This window comes from Chionomys nivalis, chromosome 5, assembly GCF_950005125.1.
Source record: "Chionomys nivalis chromosome 5, mChiNiv1.1, whole genome shotgun sequence".
NCBI lineage: Eukaryota > Metazoa > Chordata > Mammalia > Rodentia > Cricetidae > Chionomys > Chionomys nivalis.
Window position 1 is genome coordinate 58,611,147 of NC_080090.1, and position 19,988 is coordinate 58,631,134.

Here is a 19,988-nt window from a genome sequence, read left to right on the forward strand (position 1 = left end):
CAGTTCCTGAGATACTCAGGAGCAGGAGGGTTGAGGGGAAATATTTGGGTAACTTTGGGGGTAGGAATTTTACGAGATTGGTTAGAAGGATGATAACGCAGGTAAAGGAACTGAGGATATTCTAAGAGTAGTTTAAGAGAAGGACTATAAGTCTTTGGAAAAAAACCAAGGGAATTGAGGCTGAAAAAAAATAAGTTTTAGGGAAATGAAGGATATCAGGGCTGAGATTCTGGATGACAGCGGACAACAACAATGCAGTTCTATAAAGAGCACAGGAACGGGAAAGGAGGAACTGCGGTTAGATAGTAGAATGTTAGCCCTTTTGATGCCCTGGTAAGACAATTTCAGGTTATACTCATGTAGGATGTGGTTGTGGAAGGGGAAACTGCCTAAAGGGCATACAGGTAAAATAGTGAGTGGGAGGAGTGGGGGACCCCAAAAATGAAAGAGTCAGAGAACTGTTTACATCATCACCCTCACATATAAGCCCTGCCTGGGTAGTGCTGGAACTGAGGGTGGTGAGGACGATCAGGGTGCTAAAACCCTCAGCAAACGTGTGTGTGTGTGTGTGTGTGTGTGTGTGTGTGTGTGTGTGTTGATGTTGGCTATGGAGGCTTTGGTGGATGGCAGCAAGGAGGAGGACTAACAGGCGCCATGCCCAGATGATGTTGATCACTAAAGCTGTGTTTTTCTGTGCATTAGGAAGATTTTGGCTGAGGAAACACTGAATAATGGTTCAACACCACCTCTTTGCTCAGTCCAGAGATTCATGGCATTGGGAGACCACGCTGTCTCCTGTGATGCACAAAGGAGAGAACTGGGGCTGCATGAAGGCCAGAAGGAAGTGAGAGTTGGTTAGACCACAGTGGGGTGTGCTGGGGTCAGTTGGTGGCAGTAAAGAATTCAGGTAGGACAGTGAAGGGATTCACAGGGAGGCAAGACCAGGAAGCAGCAGTGTGCTGGAGCAAAAGCACATGCTGTTCTGCTGAAATAGCAGACATGTTCCCAGGAAACTTTGCCTTAATCAGAATTTACACTAGTGAAACCATAACAACACAATAATTACATAGGAAAGCAGAGCCAGTGGTCACCAGGACAAACTGAGGAGCCCTGCTGCCAGAGTTTGAATTTTAGTTCTCCCACTTACGAGCTGTGTGAACTTGGGCACTGAAAAAAAAATCTCCTGAAGTCTCTCCCTTGCTCACTTTCCTTTATGATGTAGCTGAAGTAGAAATGGTGGCTCTTGTCCTTCATGGGAGAAATGCAATTTTTAATACCTGCCTACTTCTCATACAAACTTGCAGAATTAAATGCAGTTTGAAATCTCAAAGATTTTTTTAGCAGATTCTTTGTTTCTTGACTATCTGCTTCTAGTTACTTCTATATATAAACATTGGTGCTCAGAGATTTCTCCTAGACTTAGCTCTTAAATCTGTTTTATTTCTTTGTTCCTTTGATACAAATGTAATACCTCTATCACCCCTGTTCTCTCTTTTCTCAATTCATTGGGGTTAATTGGGGCTACTGCACCAGAGTCTCACACAGGGAGGTATAGCCACAAAGGTTTCCTTGTGCTAACATCAGCCTTGACCAGCACACCTCACTCTTGGCCCTAGGAAACCACAGAAACGGCTCTCTGTCCTTGTAAATTAGATCTGTCTTTCCAGAGTTTCACTGAAGTGGGTTCGTACATCAACACTCCTTACATCTGACTTTCTCTTGAGAGCCTTTCCCACTGCTGCAGGCTTCTGCTGTTCATGTTTCTGAGTTGCTGAGTTGTATTTCCCTGTGTGTGCAGTGTGTTTTGCTGATTCACTTGCCTGTGAATACAGATTTAGTCTATTTATGGTTTGGGATGCTCATAAGTAAAGCTGTACAAATATTAATGTACAGCGTTTCTAAGTTCATGTATCTTATTTTTCCTGGGAAAAGAACCAAGAAAGGGATTCATATATGAATGTACATGAACATCTGAAGAGTCCCACTACACGGATAACCAGTTAGAGGTTGCACATCCCATATGCTGGCTGACATTTGACCTTGCTAGTTTTACTTGCTATCATTTGAATGCCCCTGTGGTGGTTCTGCCTTGCCTTTCTCTGACCTGCAATGCTGAGAATCATTTTGTGTCATTTTTAGTCATTTGTATTTACTTTTTAATGAAATGTCTATTTGAGTCTTTTGCCTACTTCCTTGTTTCTCTCTTTTGCCTACTCACTTATTCCATGCTGGAGATAAAACACACAGTTTCTAAGCAAGTTCTCTCTCCCTGACTCCTTTGTCTATTTTTAAATTAAAGCGTCATCTTCTTAGAATTAAGTTAGAAGGTTTTCGAAATGCATTTTGATGGAAATCTTTCATTACACATTTGAGTTCTCTTGCTCTATAGCTTGCAGTTTTATAACCTAGCCCTGGAAGAACACGTTTTAATTTTGATGTTCACTTTACCAGTTTTTCTTACACAGTGTATGTATGTTTCTTGAATCTTCTCTAAGTTTACAGATATTTTTCTTCTTTGCTGTTCCTCTAAACGTTTTATAGTTTTAGCTTAAACTTGGGTCTGTGATCCTTTGTGTGTGTGTGTGCGTGCAGTGAAAGGTTGGAGACTCAGTTCTGGGATCATTCATATTAAACATATTATCCCCTTCCCATCGAATGACACGGATATCTTTGTCCAAAGTCACTCATGTATGTATATGCTTCTTTGTGTATTATATGTTTGATATTTATTGGTGAATCTATCTCTATAAAACTTGCTGCTTTATTCCATTTGTCTGTGTGACTGTTCCTGTGCTTACTTTCCACAGTCATGATTACTGAAGTTTCATTGCAAGGCTTGAGACAGATCTTATATATATGCACACGTATATATTATTGCTTATAATAGGCGTACTATACTTCCATCTGAAATTTTAATCAGTTTTTCATTTTCTACAAAAAAGTTTACTGAGTTTTCTTTGGAATAATTAAATCTATAGTTCCTACAATCCTATCTGTTATCCTCTATCCACATGAAGCTATTCAAATTTAAATTAGTTTGATGTACATAGAATTTCAAGATTAGTTTCTCCATACCATTGCTGTGCATTGGGCACCCGATTTCACGTGGCTAATAGCGCTCATCTTGAGGAGTTTCACACACGGGAACACATTTCATCATTATAAGTTGTGTTGCGAAGCACAATTGCATACCCAAAGTGTATAGGACTTTGAGTTATTTTTGTATCTTGTTCTTATTTTCGTAATCTGTGATTTTAATAAGCTTGTTTAGCTCTCATAGATTTTGTTGGTTCTTTGAAATCTTCTACACATAGAATTATACTGTGTACAATTTTTTCTTTCATATATATCAAACAGAAAAACAAACAATGACCCCTCTTTCTTTACAACTCTATGCTTTTGATTTGTACTTCTTGCTTTGGCTGAGGGATCCAGTAAAAGTTGAATTAAAGAGTAACACAGACAATAATGATTTAATTGACTATTTTATTACTTATTTATAGCCTATTCCATCCACTTCCACTATTATTATTAATACTTAAACTTCTTATTTTAGATTTAATTTGTTATCCTCTAATATCTTAAGATAGAAACTTAGATTATTGGTTTTAAAACTTTCTTGTTGGTAATAGCATTTGAAATCTTATGCACTTTAGTATAGCTATATTGCAGATGTTTTGATATGATGAGCTTTAATTTCATGTCATTTAGAGTGCAGATATGAAAAAGCTATGTGCTGATAAACCAGCACAAGTTGAACATAACAAAAAATTTTAAATGCCACCAATATACTTAATATATGGAAAGACATAGCTTAGTATCAAAATATATTGCTGAGAACCAGCTGTTTACTTCTTGGCAGCCTAGAAGTTGTAGATATCTATCATTGCTTAGTACCCTAAGATCATGTATTGTACTACAGACATGTAAAGCAGAAAGAGATCAAGATGCAAAATTCAGATTGTGGGTTCTACTCAGTGTGTCTGGCTTTGTACCACCATAGAATCAAGGCATCCTTGGGCTGGTGAGATGGTTTAGTGGGTGAAAGCATTTGCTGCCAAGCCTGATGACCTTGGAATCTCTGGTACCTACATGGAAAAAGGAGAGAAATGACTCCTGAAGGTTTTCCTGTGACCTTCACATGTGTGCTGCGGATGTGTGCACATGCCCAAATACATACAAATAAATAATTTTTAAAAAACATTCTAAGTTGAACCATAGTAAGTTGAGTACTATCTGTATTCTGAACTTTCTTTGTGACCTCTATTATAATCCATGGTTATTTCAAGGCCTATTCCCTAATTTCCAAGTATTTTAGAATTATACAGAAAGCTTTCTGATGGGTTTATGTATGATTTATTTCTTTCAAAGATTTACTTTAAAAAAATAAGTATATGTATGTGTATCTGTGTAGGAGTGCACTCATGAGTGTGGTGCCCACGGAGGTCAGAAGAGGGCACTGGAACTCCTTGAGCTGGAGTTACAGGGAGTTGTGAAATGCCTGATATGGGTGCTGGAACCTAAACCTGGGTCCTCTGCATGGGCAGCAAGCACTTTTTAACACTGAGCCACCTCTGAAGCACGAAACATTAGATATTTTGAGCTTGACTTTATTTGAGTTCTGAATTTTATTTTGTTCTTTAAAAGTGTGCTGGGCTTTGTATTAGAAAGTAACTATATTGCGTAAAGATCAGTTGGATTTTTTTATGTGCGTTTTTCATGTTTTCAAAGGGTTGGTCTGCAGTAGAGTTTCTCATCTAGTGTCTCTAGCATCTCATCATCCATAGGTCTCTCTGTGTTTGCTGCTAGGATTTTAAATGATTCCCATTCTTAGAAAAGCTCTGGTAGTTATTTGGCTTAGAGTATTCTAGATGTTTCCTTTTGCTCACTAGCCAAAAGGAGTTTTACCTTAACATATAACACTGTTTCCAGAGACTTGAAAAACCGCCATGAAAATTTCTTGAGCTTTTTCTCTTCTTGGCTCCTTCTTATCTGGTGCATTGTTCTGCAAAGTCTATTGTCTCAGAGTCCTTAAACGCTAGTCTGTGTCTTCTGAATTAAGCATGACTAACGATGTCTCCTTGGCTGGTATCCTTCTACTCAGAGTCTGGATTGAACCACCAAGGGGAAAATGGTTGTAAAAATTTATCTTGATTTTCTTTTCTCACTATCACATTCCTGTGAAATACATTGCTCGAGGTCTGAAGCAGTGTTCCTATTAATGCCTGTTCAGTTTCCTAGAGTTTAGGAAAGAGCCGTCTGTCTAAGGCTGGAGCGATGCAGCTCAGTGAATAAAGCTCGCCATGAACTTTATGGCTTGAGGACCAGAGATGAGGCCTTTGGTATCATGTAAATGTTCAGTAGGTGTGATAGCCTGCCCATAATGCCAACAATGGGGGGACGCTAGAGACAGGAGATACTTGAAGAAGATGGCTAGCTAGATTAGCTGAATCAGCTAATTCTGGGTTCAAGTGCAAGATACAGCCTCAGTACATGTGCATATACACCAGAACATGCACACCATAGATATGCCCACTACACACACACACACACACATTATTTTTGTATAGTTTGAGGCAGAAATTATTGCTGATTTGCTTAATGGAAAATTCTTAATATTGACTTTCATTTTCTACCGTTTGACTCTTAAGAACTTGTAAGCTTTTAAAAGACCAACAAACACAAATTTATAGATTTATTTAAATCTTTTGCTTCTATTCACAAATGATAAGTTTCTTGTATTAACAAATGATGAGTTTCTTGCATGAATATCTTTTTGAAATTCTTTGTTTTAACTGGCAAGGAACAATCAAGAAAAATGAGCACTCTGGATCTTCCCTATAGTACAAGTTACCACATGTATGTGGCTTACAATCATTACAGAACAGAGATGAGCTTTCTAACTGACCTGCAGTATTTGTTTCTCTGCTGTGTAACCTTCCCATGTCAGGTGTTCATTATGATCACTCTCCTCTTCAAAGATCCACCACACCTATCAATGTACAGCAATAAGTAGACTCGGGCATAAGTGCCGCCATCCTAGACATGTTTTTCTTCATGGTGTCATCCAGATATCCAAGCTCCTTCCATCTTGCCACCCTTAGAGACTTAGTAACCCATTCTGAGTCTGTTTAGCAAGACAAAGGCAAAATAATATTTAGGAAAAGTTGTGGGAACCAACATAGAGACCGATTCTAAACGTGGCATGTGCCAGTTCTGTCTAAATCCTTTTAACTCGATCGTAACCACAGGAACAACATAAGGCACATTGTTACTTATTTGTAAACGAGACTTGGAAATTTAGTTTATCCCCATGCCAGTGGAAAAGAAGGAAGTATGTTCAGCTGACACACGGCAGGAGGTTTAGGAACACATAGATCATTTTTCTTTTTCATGCCTCAGTTCTGTTTGGGAGTATAACATCTCTGAAAGAAACACGTTGTACACAGATTTTCTTGTTTTTGAGCTAATTCTTTCTGTTCTTTGTTCTTTCTCTCTTCCCTTCTCTCTTTTCTTATTTATTTTTCCCCCTTTCACAGACATTACAGTTTCCAAATACTTGGTTTGTCTCTGGACTATCCTAGCAAACTGGAACAAGACAGAATCTCTACTGCTATCATGGATTCTTAATATTTTATACTGTGTACTTAACATTTTACTAAGGAACACAAAAAAATAATACCAAGTGATGACTTTGAAAATGAAAAGTGTTTTCAGCAGAGTTAGAAGTAACAAGAAAATGAAACTCTTGAAAAACCTATGGAAAAAAATAGATTAAACTCTTCCTATTTGTTATGGACTAGTTGCTTTTGAAAATAAAATGTTCCATAACCATTACCAAATAGAAATAATTACATTTATTTCATCCCAACCCCACCTAAGCCTAAACCATGAATTAACTGAAGTACATCGAATTTAAAAAGTATGTTTTTAATCTTGCTGTGTATATTTTTTGTATGACTTCTATAATGGCCATTTTTACTGTTTTTGTATCATTATGCACTGTGTTCCAGATTGCTTTCCTAGCAACTGATAATGCTGTCTGTGGCTCGGTTTGGTTCCACTTCCTAAGTTGATGAAAAGAATCACACAACGTACAGTCTATTAGCACACATGAACAGAGGAAATGGCAGCGTCCTCATCATAAATCACTGTGTATTGACAGTAAATCTAGGTATCATGGGAGGAAGTTATCAGGGAACTTCTCTAGAAACTGTGTTTCAACTTCTGTATGATCCTAATAAAAACAGGCAACTTTGCATTTTCATTAATTAATTTGGCTCATAAACGAAATCCCCACTGTTAGCCGCTTGTACGGATGACTTCATATACACATATTATGTGTAGTTCATGTATGGCACAATAGACTCTTGCTGTTTTAGAACTGTGATTTCAATGTATCTGAGAATTTTGAAGGCAGAGGGAATGAGCCCTGAATCGTGTTTGTGGGTGTCTGATTAAGGGCTGTGGGTAGGGCTGACATGACGTTTGACGGGTACATAGAGTTGATGAAGAAGGCAAGGAGAAGCGAAGCAGAAGTGAGCGGCATTGTGAAGATAAGGAGAGGGAGACTAGCGGCCCTGTGCGGCACAAAAGTCACCGGATGTTGTGGAATCTTCCTTCACACTGTGTGAAGATGTATCACTGCGACTAGTTTAATAAGAAGCTGAATGGCCAGGAGCTAGGCAGGAGGTATATTACAACTGAGTTTAACTGAAGATCAGAATCACTCAAGCTGTAGACTTTGGTAAGGAATGGGACTGGTGTGGATACAAATTTCTCTGTTTTGAGTGTGTTGTTTTTGTTTGTTGATTTGTTTTCCACTTGTACCACGATACCTAGCCTATCTTTTGGTCTGGTTTAATAACCTCTATCTTTGAGTTGGTGCAATTAAGCTATTGATGTTTAATGTGATTACTAATGCACTGAATTAATAGCTACCTTGAAATTAATGTCTCCTATATCTTGCCCTTGTCCTTGTTTTTTCCTATTTTGTATTTTTCTTTTCTTCCCTTTATTTTCTAATTGAGCGTTTTATATGATTCATTTCCTTTGCTTTCTTCGCATCCCTGTTGTATTTTACCTTTGGAGTAGAAGCTCTGGGGTTAGCAATATATGCAGCTAATCCGAGCCTCCCTTTAAGCAACACTGGATTTTGCTATGAGTAACATGAATACCTTGCAATTTTATTTCATTTCTATTACAATGTTTTTTTAAATTTTGTTTCTAATTTTCAAAACAGGATTTTTCTGTGCAGCCCTGGCTGTCCTGGAACTCACTCCATAGACCAGGCTGGCCTTGAACTCATAGACCCAGCTTCCTCTGCCTCCACCCGGCTACAGTGCTTTTTACCTTTAGCATTGCTTCTGGAGTCTTTTTTTCCCCAGCACTTGCCCCTTTCAGCCCATTTGTTCTTGCAGGTGTGTGCACTGTTCATTGCAGTCCTTAGGATAGTAATCTCATTTTAAAATAGTTCCAAGTCTGTTAAGTTGAGCATCTCTGTCATATCTGGGTCTGGTTCTGATGTTTGTTGTGCCTCTTGCAACTGTGCTTTTTTTTTTTCTTGTCTTTTAGTATACCTTTTCCTTGACAAGATATACTACTGTGTGTAGGAACTTTGATAAATAAGCCTTCCATAATGCATTGGATAATGTAGAGAGTGAGAGAAAGTATTCTACTATAGCCAATGATTTAGCCACAGTATTTCAGTAAGCCCATGCTTCTGGATTTTTTAAGTGTTTCATAGCCTTTGTCCCACCCTCTTAGGTGAGTAGAGATGGCCAGGGCAGGCTAGAATTGAATATTTTCTTTCAGTCAATTTGTTTGGCCCTGCAAAGTCATCTGAAGATTAGGTCCCTATTGACAGCTTCTCCTGGGGGCACACTATGTGTGATTGTTTTAATGTGTTATCTATCAACTGGACAAGATCTAGAATCATCTGGGAGATGAGCCTCTAGACATACCTGTAGGGGACTACCTTGGTTATGTCTACTGGTGTGGGAAGCCCTGTCTTGATTGTGGGTGGGGCTTTCCCTTAGAGATTCTGGACCATATCAAAGGGCGGAATTGAGCTAAGCATTAAATACAAGCATACTTGCTACCCATGACTGTTGGATGTATGTGACAGCTGCTTCAAGCTCCTACTGCCTTAAATCCCCCATCATGATAACCTGTACGTCGAATTGTGAGCCCAGATACACATCCTTCCTTAAGTTGCCTTTGTCAGGGTAGTTGATGGCTGCAAACCAGGAAGAAAGGATGACACCACGTTAATAGGAATAACCATTTCTATTGAAGTTCAGCAGACTTCAAACTGGTTGTCCCTCCCCTTTCACCATCACAGGTGGTTCTTATGTAAGAATTGCCCTGAGCTCTTGGAAGCAACACACATGCATGCACTGCATGCACACATGCATTCACACACATGTGTACACAACATGGAGGTGTCTTGCTCTTAACTCTCATAGTTTTCACATTGAAGTCTGTCTAGCAGGGTTTAGCTTTTCCTGCCTCAACACTGAGCATCTGTAACAACATCAGTTGGGAAGCCACACCTTATTGTCCTTGGATAATTGTAACATTCCCTTTAATGCCCCAAAGATTGCCTTTTGGAAGCACAAACTAGGTTTCCCTACTCTAAGACTGATTGCCAAGAAGGTTTCCAGTTCTAAGTTTCTACTTTTGTAAAATTGGATTATTTTTTTCTTTACCTGTCTTGCCAAAAGATTTTGGCAGCATCTTCCACCTGACAGATGCCTAATGGGTTCTAGCTGGTTTTAGCCATTGGTTGATATTTTTATGTGTTGTTAGACTCCTGCTACTCTAGTTTAGATTCCAGAGTCGCTAACTTCTCCATTTTGTGATGAGCTGGAATGACTTCACAACTTCAGAAAGTCTGTCTTTGGAGAGTTGCAAGGAGTGTTGCATAACTACCCCTGGGCAGCAGGGCGCTGTGGCGTGTGCTGCCCAATTGGCAGGTGCAGTTTCCTACTGATGAAGAAATGAACATCCCAGAGCTGAGGAGGGGTGAGAGGCTTGTTTCTAAGTCAGTGCGCTTAGCTTCCTGTCTATATAAGCAACAGATTTTTGAAGTGTCTATGTCTTCCCAAGGTTGTTCCCAGAAATCGTTGGTTCTCAGCAATAGTGCCTGTTCTTTTTTTTTTTTTTTTTGAACTCTATACCAAAAATGTTTATTGCAGAGAACAGGATGATTCTTATGTTTCTTCCTTGGTTCGCCTCAGAAGGATTCCTGCCAGCAGGTAACTTCGTCTAAAGCAGCCTTCTTTTGTGGGTCCTTGTTCAGATCAGGAATCAGGATGTGTGGTTGTCACAACCGCATCCTGGTCCCCGTTCCTTTCTACCTCCTGGCAGAGGACTGCAGAAGAATGGTGAACTTCAGCACTGATCCCTTTAGAACTTGGGTTTTTTCCCTCCTGGAGACACAGATCTTCAAAAGAGCAGGGTCAAAGTAAAGGTGAATTTTAATGCTGGTAGTTTTGATTTGAATCCACTGAGAAGGGTGCCTGATATTCTGGAATTCCAGGGGGAAGAAAAGGCAGTCAGTTACAAAATAGTGCCTGTTCTTTATTGGAGAAAAAGCACAGCAGAAACACAAAAGTAAAAAATTTATCAGCTCTGAACTTATTCTTTTACCAAGAGGGTCAGGAGTGTCTTAACCTGTAACTTGCTCTTCCTTCATCACTAAAGATGCTAAAAATCTGCAAATCACTCCCGTCTCCAGACTTCTGAGTTGTAGCTCTATAGACAAGTGGGACTAGTTGTTATGACTAAGCTGTCAAATAACACAGCTAATTGCTTATAGAATCTAAGAATTGGGGTGCAGAAAATTAATGTGGTTGAAAATGGAATGAGGTTGTTGGATTCAGCGCCATCAAACTCTAGCTCCATGTGTCGAGGCTGTGACCCCTTAGGCAAGAATATTTTTCCTCTCATTTTTCCTCAACCTGTATAATTGAGAAAATAATAGCACCCATCTCATATGGTTTTCGTTTTGAGCTCTTAATGAGACTGGCTCAGGATCAGGGATCAACAATGTGTTCTGCTTTATGCAGGTCTTTAAATTCCCAGGGCGAGCCTCAAAAGCCTTTGAAATCTTGTCTGACAATGGCTTTTTGAGATCCATCAATGCAGGTCTTGATTCTGCCAGCAGGAGTTCATTCATTGATTATTTTAAGCCTCCTATTTGTGGAACAAAATGTGAAGAAAAAGAAAATAGGCCTCTTCTCCTCCCCATTTTTGGTACACCTTATAAACTGAAGACTTGGCTGCCTCTTTCAGAAATACAGGAGTAGGAAAGAGATGCTTTTTTAGCCAGCTTTTAAAATTAAAATTATACATTTATATTCCTTAAAGGCATATTCACATACACATTTAAGATCTCTCTATCTCTATCTCTGTCTCTCCCTCCCTCCCTTCCTCCCCCCTATATATATGTATATGTATATATCAGTCGATGTGTGTGTGTGTGTGTGTGTGAGAGAGAGAGAGAGAGAGAGAGAGAGAGAGAGAGGGAGAGGGAGAGGGAGAGGGAGAGGGAGAGAGAGAGAGAGAGAGAGAGAGAGAGAGAGAGAGAGAGTAATGGTAGAAGACACTGCTCCCCTTTTGATAAAATCTTTGATTCCATCCTTCCTGGTCCCTAAACCTTGTAGCTGTTGCATTTTGTATTTGCCTCTTTACCTCTCTATAATGTAGTTATACTGCTTCTTCTTGATATTGACATTTCTGAATTTTTATTCAACTTAAAAGCCCTCACACCACTTTCTCATACCTATAGGCACTTGCACACACACGGGGAATTCATTCTAAACACAGGGAGGGGGACAGAAGAGGGATAAGTTACACTGAAGATGTTTGAAAAAGTCATAAGGAATTATTTTATATTTACTTAAATTACAAATTATATATATCTGAGGTTATGCCCCTTGAGGGGACAATGCTCTTCCCCTGAACTGTAGACTATCCAACAAAACCTCAGTGACAGACCTGGGAAACCAAGAGACCCTCTGATCCCCCAAAACCCAACATGGGCTACTCCATTGGCCTTGGTGCCTTCAAGAAAAAGAGGTGCACCTACTGCTGAAGACTCACACACAGATCCTCATTCTCATTTCTTCCTTAAATTGCCCCCTCGTTTGTAGGGTCTGTACTTTACTGGGCACATAAAAAAGAAAAGGAGTTTAAATATTCTGGGATTTAGTAAGTCTACAGTCAAATTTTTTCTACTATCATGCTTATTGAAAAATTAGAATTCTAGGTTAAATATTTTTTTCCTTCAGAAGTTTGAAACAATTTCTCTGTTGCTTTTGGGTTTCCAGTTTGCTTCTGGAAACGCCGAGATGGCCAGGCCTCCCAACCATCTTCATGCGGCTTCCTTTTTAGACTCATCTGGCAGAATTTTTGGAACATTCTGTTTCTGGTGGTTTGAAATCTTACACTGACATGACAAATTGCATATGTTTTCACTTCGAGCTGGCACTTGCTGAGTTCATTCAACTTATAATTTCATATCTTTCACTGTGGGGACACTGTCTTGAATAGGCTCTTCTCAACTCCTGAATATTTCTGCATGGGCTTTTCTCTGTGGGTCACCAATTGTTCAGACATTGTATCTTTGCAGTAATTTATCTGATTTTTAAAGGCATTTTTCTATTGTTTTCTGGAATGATTCATCAACTTCATCTTCCTACCTTTCTACTTAGGTTTTCATCTCTGCTTTGTCTCAGTGTTTCTGTGTGTTTGATTCTTCATGAATCCAAAGGCTTCTTTTTCTTCAAGGATATTAATAAAAATAATGAAGTTTTCTGCTTTTTTCATTACCTCTGCTGTGTTTAACTCATATAGTTACAATGCTATATAGCAACATTTCCATTCATGGTGAGCTGTATATATATATATGGTGGTGGTCTCATTATGGAACTTAAAAATTCCCAGGCCCAGTAATGCCAAGCCTTCCCAATGCCATGGTGACATTCCTTCCTTGTGTTTGTCGTGATGTTGCTGTGAACGCATCCATTCCTCTGACAGTGCACGAGGGTGTCACATATTCAATTATGTATGTGCATGAAGCTTTGTCATTATATATATGACTGTCTTACTGATTTATTCATTAAGAGCTATTTGATTTCTCTTTCTCCTCATGAGAAGTGTCAAGGGGCTGGGTTACAGCCCAGATGGTAGAGTGCTTGCCTTGCCTCATAGTTCCTGAGTGTGAGCTCCAGAACTCCCATGCAAAATGTTGGGCATAGTGTTGCATGCTTGCAATCCCAGTGCATGGAAAGTGGAGATGGATGGATTCCTGGGACCCACTGACCAACTAGCTTAGCCTCCTTAGTTAGTTCTAGACCAACAAGAGAGCTTATGTATAGAAGGAGCTGCGGGCCGCTTCCTGCCTCCCAGCTCCTGGTCACCGGCTAGCTTTACCCAAAATAATTACACAGAAACTGTATTCTTTTAAACGCTGCCTGGCCCATTAGTTCTAGCCTCTTACTGGCTAACTCTCACATCTTGACTAACCCATTTCTAATAATCTGTGTGGCTTACCGGGAAGGATTCTAGCCTACATCCATCTTGGGCCGGAGCTTCATTGCGTCTCACCTAGAGAGGAGAGGCATGGCGATTGCCTCACTTCCTCCCAGCATTCTGTTCTGTCTACTCCACCCACCTAAGGGCTGGCCTATCAAATGGGCCAAGGCAGTTTCTTTATGAACCAATGAAAGTAACTCCTCCATCACTTTTGGGTCAAGAAAAAAGGGGAGAGTCAGTGGTGTCTGAGGAGCAGCATCTGAGGTTGTTTTGGATGTCCACATGCAAGTACATACATGAACATTCACACCCCTACACATGTGTATACATACATGTCAACTATAGAACCCTATTCTGTCTTAGGCTGGCTGCAGGCTCAGGCATCTCATGTTGACTGCATCTCTTGTTTACAACGGGAGGCCCTATTGAGACACCGCCCTGTGCTACTTCCTTTATATAAACATACTCTGGGATGTTTGATTGCGCAGTGATGGATTCTACACATAGCACATTTCTCAGAGAATGTCCCTGTGGTTAAGTGACACGTGGCTGTATTTAGAAGTATTGTTGTGATGTCCCTGCTTTCCTCTCTTGGATGGAAAATTATCCCATGGATAAGTAGGTGTATAATCCATCTTGGCATTCCATCGATAATCACCAGACTGGTGTGACAGTAAGCTAGAAGCAAAGGAAGCAAGAGAGAAACAGGAGAAGGGCCTGGAATATGAGCCTTCCATTTAGTGTTGAGATATTTATGCCCTTTGACTTAGTTAGTTTTGGTTGTTGTTGTTTTGCAAACTGTGTAGTGACAGCTGTGTTTGTTTATGATACAGGTCTGAGGACCATTGGCGTGATCACAAAGCTGGATCTCATGGATGAAGGAACGGATGCCAGGGACGTACTGGAGAACAAACTGCTGCCTCTTCGCAGGGGTAATGTACTGTGGTTTCTAAGGCCTGCTTTTTATATTATGGCAGAGAAATGGCTGGCAAGCTACAGGGAGGCTTGGCTTTACTGCTTCCTCCATTAGAAGGGAGTGATTTATTATTAACTATACTTTATATGGAATGGCACAATGTTCCCAAGTGTTGTGTTAAAGAATATTTCAAAAGGAGAACTATTTCTTAAAATAACAAGAATAGGAAAACAGGGAAAGGAAGGAGCTTGAAGCAAGGTTATAAATATTCATCACAGGCTACACAAATATACAGTGATCTGTTTTAAGTCAGATATTTACTTGCCTGTTATACGATACAGTTGTTGAGATATAGTTTCTTAAAGTTTATAAATCTTTAAAAGCTGAGGGATATTATTCTGTTGATTTCAACAATTTATCAATAGCCAAATCAGGGGCGTTTACTGACTAGCAAGGTCTTGGATGGCATGCTGTAAGGGGGCTCAGTCTTCGGGCCTTAAAATTAATTTTACCTGTTAGAGAGTCTTGAAGTTTCTCTAGAATAAATGACAGGAATTGTGCCAAGTCCCATAGGTTTATGTTTCGTTTCAGGCTATGTGGGAGTGGTCAACAGAAGCCAGAAGGATATAGATGGAAAGAAGGACATTAAGGCGGCCATGTTGGCAGAAAGGAAATTTTTTCTTTCTCACCCGGCTTATAGACATATTGCTGATCGTATGGGGACACCCCACCTCCAGAAGGTCCTCAATCAGGTAAAATTATTATTTCAAGCAGTAAGTACAATTATAAAATGTGTAGATTACTAGAATTAACATTTTTTATTACAAAATTTATTTTTCCCAGACAAGACACTCTGCTTTTGATAATTTTAAAAGTCACTATTTAGACCCACACAATTGCCTTTTTCATTGGATTGAATTCACCTCAATATTGTTGACAGTATTCAAAGAAAAAAAACTTAGTGATTTAGGAACAGCAAACAGGAGACAGGTGTGAGCATGCACTCACTCACAATACATCGTATCTTAAGCTAAACTTCTGCAGCTCGGACAAGGTAGATTTGTTTCAAATGCCAAGCTGTGATGGTTAGGTTAGATTTTCCATTAACTTTTTTTTATGGTTTTTGTTACATCTTTATTAGCTTCTTAATTTAAAATATTGAAACAATAAATCTTGATGAAATAATTATTGATTTCCACTAATCTAAAACACCTTTTCTAGATAACATACTCACTCACAATAAATAGCACTGGAACTGGCATCCAGTCTACCCTCTCCCATGAATCATAGACACGGTTCCCATAAGTTCTCAGTAGACTTTCTTACATATCTTCTTTCCATATTGGGGTTGAAAGGTGTGGCAGGCATGGGTGGTCATGGGATACAGGCTTCCTTCTTGAATTTCCACTGGTTTGACCTTATATGGCGAGTAGCTTCTGTCACAAATGCCCTAATAGTTTCTATATAAACTCTTCTCTATATACTTAATGTGCCAATGAGTCAGGTAGTCACAAGTGTCCCAATGTTGGTCCTTTGAAGGAATCAGTGGAGGTTGTCATAACAAGAGCTGATAATATACATGAAGCACATGGGCAAAACAACTTTCTTTTAGAAAATAAAGATTAGCAATACACATTTAAGTGATGTTATCTGACCACCGTAAATTTCTGCCTTTTAATTAAGGGCAAATGAGCATTTAGAAGCCACAAGGCAGCATTTGGCTGCATCACTTAAGACATCAATAAATTTTAAAGAGCAGCACAAGTCAGTCATGCCAGAACCACAATATTCTACCAATGTAGCCAGTGCTAATAACACTTTCTAGGTTACTGTTTTCAACACTATATTCTCTTAAGGAAGTTATAAAAAGATTAAAAAGTGTCCTAGGGGAAATTCAATAATGTAATTGGACATATAAGTTAGAAACAAAGTAGGTTTTGAATAAGAGAAAACCAGAAGGACATGATTAGACATTTAGGTTACAGATGATCACCAAGTTAGGACATAATTGGATTCACGTTGAATGGAATCTGATTAGATTTTGTTCTGAAGATCTTTCCTTTCCTATATAATTGCTCTCTGTTGTGTCACATGTATTCTCTCTGTGAGAGATCAGGATAACTTCATCAGTGGTTTGATGTATGCTGTGGCTCCTAGGGATAACTGGTATGGGCGAGATGGAAAATGCCGTGGCATTTTTGAGGGACTGAGAGGAATATCATTGTGGCTGGAAAACATGGAGAAGGGAGTGTGAGCAGTGAGAGATAAAGTTGGAAAGGCAGACCAGGGCCTCTCATGTTCACAAGTGGAAATAAAGAATTTTGCTGTTGTCTCGAGGTGAGAGAGTCTTCAAGAGACCCCTCGTAAAGGCAAGAAACCAGTCATATTGGGGAGTTTAAAGGAAATGTAAACCATAGGTAGGAAGATTAATTGTAGACCAGTTAGGACTAAAATTGCAGAGATCAGTTAAGAATAATGTGAAAAAATATGGTATCTTGGTCTTTATAGAGCTAGTAGATTTGAGAAATGATGAGGAGAATTGAGAACTCAGTGACCCGAGGAGCTTGTGATGGGTGATGTAGAACCATTGATGAGTAACTAGGTTAACTTCCAACTTCCCAGACTGTCAGGATGTTGGAGACCTGTAGGAGAAGATGAGTATGTTTGTTGGCTTTCACTGATATGATAAAATAATAATTTACAAGGAAAAGAGACCTATTTTTGCTCGTGGTTTCAGAGATGTTAGTCCATGGCCACTTCATTCTATTGTGATGAACCTGTGGCAACACAACTCATCACGCTGGGAGCTCATGGCAAAGAAGGCTTCTCACCTCCTGGTGTCCAGGAAGGAAGGGACAAAAGTCTCAGTGTCCTTCAAGGGCAAGCTTCCAGCAATTAACTTCTTTTCACTAGCCCCGTGTCCTCGACGTTCTAACAACCTTCCAATATTTGCACAGGTTGGTGACAAAGCTTTTAACATGTGGGCATTTGAGGCCACCACAAAGCCAAACAGTTGCTGCCAAGTAGTTCATTTGGGTGTGTTGAGACTGCGTGTCATTTATAGATCCAGAAGATGGCTAAGCATGTATGCCTACAGCATGGATAAGAAGTTCTGTTTGGAGATAATGTGTGAGCAAGAACAGTTGGTTGGATATTTGCCAAATCCACAGGCAGAACGAGATGTCTTAAGATAGAACATTCACTGAGCTGAAAAGTGGGAGAGGATTCATAGTTGAAAATGTCAATGTTGTCTGATTAGAAGGATTGTTACAGGAGTTGGGAAAGGCACCTGAAAACGATCAGGATAAGTCAGAGGAGCCAGGGTTAAGGAAGTGGAGGAGAACCATGTTTTAGAATGCTAAGAGAGAATACAATGTTGCTCTGCTCTTGAGATGTCTGTGAAGCACAAACAGAAGCAAGTGTTCTTCTTTTCTGACAGCCCACTTGACATCAGGCGATTGCTGTTCTTCACAGTTGCTGTTATTCTTACGTTTAGGACCTTGTCTTCTGTGCCATTGCTATTGGGAACACAATTCTCTTCATTCGATTGTTTCCTTTTCCATAGCCACAACTGAAGTACCTGTCCAGGAACCAAGACAATTCACATTTCTTAGTAGTGAGTGATGGAGCCATGAATCATTGACAATTAAATGACCCCATGGGTTAACTGAATTCCCACGTCCATTCAAATAAGCGAAAATAAACAAAAGGACAAGTTAAAACAACTCATTCAGTCTTGACATATTTATTCTTGCTAGTATTCCTTTATTTTTCTTTCTCTCTTGTTTTCATTTTTCCTATGTTGCTCTGAAGTTTCTGTTACCTCTTTGTTTTTTATTACCAGTATGTTACTTCACCGGGTCAAGAATCTTTGTTTCTTTTAATTTAGATTTTTAAAACCTTATTGTAGAAAGAAGACATGACAGAAAGCTGGACACTTGTGTTTCTCGCTCACGATGTCTTTAATTAAACACACACCATTAGATTCTCTTGGAAGCATTTGTTCTGCTGAGTTTCAGGTGCAAACTGATGACAGAGGCATTGCCAATCAATGACTGGGTAGAGATGCCAGTAGCAGAGAGCTGTCCCTTGCTTAATCATGGAACTTTTAAAGCCATCTCCTTGAAGGTATAGAGTGGTGTCCAGTCAGAGCTAGATGGCACCGAGAGACACAAGACAGTGAAGGGGCCTACTTGAGACCCAAAGTGCAGAGAAAGCTGACAGCTGGCAGCCACCTGTAGCACCTTTGACCACCTGTGAGCCACCAGGATGCTCATCCGTTTGGTAATGAAAAGAGCAGGTTGTGCCGGAGACTCTCAGATTGCAACGTTTCTAGTACTTTTCCTTTTCTTTCGTTCTTTCTTCCTTTCTTTCTTTCTTTCTTTCTTTCTTTCTTTCTTTCTTTCTTTCTTTCTTTCTTTCTTTTTTTTGTCTTTCGATACAGGGTTTTTCTGTGTAGTCCCAGCTGTCCTGGAACTTGCTCTGCAGACCAGCCTGGCCTCAAACCCAGAGAAACATCTGCCTCTGCCTTCTAAGTGCTGGGATTAAAGGTCTTAAATGTGCCTTTCTGTGTACAGCATCCTAAATTACCCAGTGCTAATGCGGTACAGGGCAGCCCCACCCGTAACTTCAGGTGTATTTTAGCAGGGTGTGGTAGGACGAAAAGGTGACCCAAGTGAGTAATTAACTGAAGGACTTTTGAGCGTCTCTAAAGACAGTGCAGAGGAGTGGACATTGCTTCTTCCTGTCCGCTGATGCTGTCCATTTCAAATGTACATGTGTGTTCTAAGGGGGTGCTGACAAGAGCAACGGTGGAGGCGGAAGTCTATCTCATGAGCTGATCTTCACTCTCACACACGTCTGGTTTTGCTGTGTTTTGTTTAGCAACTTACCAACCATATTCGAGACACCCTGCCCAACTTCAGGAACAAACTGCAGGGACAGTTGCTCTCCATAGAACACGAAGTAGAAGCCTACAAAAACTTCAAACCGGAAGACCCCACGAGGAAGACCAAAGCTCTGCTGCAGTGGGTCACCTCTCTCTTTCTTTGTTCATTTGAACCTTGTTTGCTTTGCCTTCGTCTGTTTGTTGTGTTGTTTTCTGGAAGCAGTGAGCTCTGTGTGTTATACAGGGACCCTTGAGTCATGTTTACTCAAGGAACACGTGTTGATTTTACTGTTATTATAAACTTAACCCATTGTCCATCTCGTGAATCCAGTCAGGGGGTAAAACTAGCAATGATAATTTGGAAGGGGGGTTCCTCCTCCTTTAGCCTCAGAAGTAAGTAGAGATGAGCGTATCATTTGTATTTTATAACTCAATCTGTAGATCTATTTTATTATCTTTATTTCAAGTTCTCGTGTGATTGCCTGTATGTATATTTCCATAGAAAGAGAATGAAATATTTAATTAAAAAACCATAGAAAATAAGGGCACATTTCAGTTGCTTTTTCCTTTCTGGTAATGATTTTAATATGGCTGTTTAAACTTCAAGCATACAAACTCACATAGAGTTTTTACTCCTTCCTG

At 39.7% G+C, this 19,988-nt stretch overlaps 1 protein-coding gene across 5 annotated transcripts in view; it reads left to right on the plus strand.

Moving 5' to 3' along the window:
- Dnm3 (dynamin 3) overlaps positions 1 to 19,988 on the plus strand; it is a 462,700-nt gene that overhangs the window by 131,216 nt on the left and 311,496 nt on the right. For all 5 annotated transcript variants that reach the window (XM_057769381.1, XM_057769378.1, XM_057769379.1 and 2 more), the window contains exons 5-7: positions 14,376 to 14,474; positions 15,050 to 15,210; positions 19,343 to 19,485. In XM_057769381.1, coding sequence (XP_057625364.1) covers positions 14,376 to 14,474; positions 15,050 to 15,210; positions 19,343 to 19,485 — 403 coding nt within the window. The remainder of the gene's footprint in view (positions 1 to 14,375; positions 14,475 to 15,049; positions 15,211 to 19,342; positions 19,486 to 19,988) is intronic.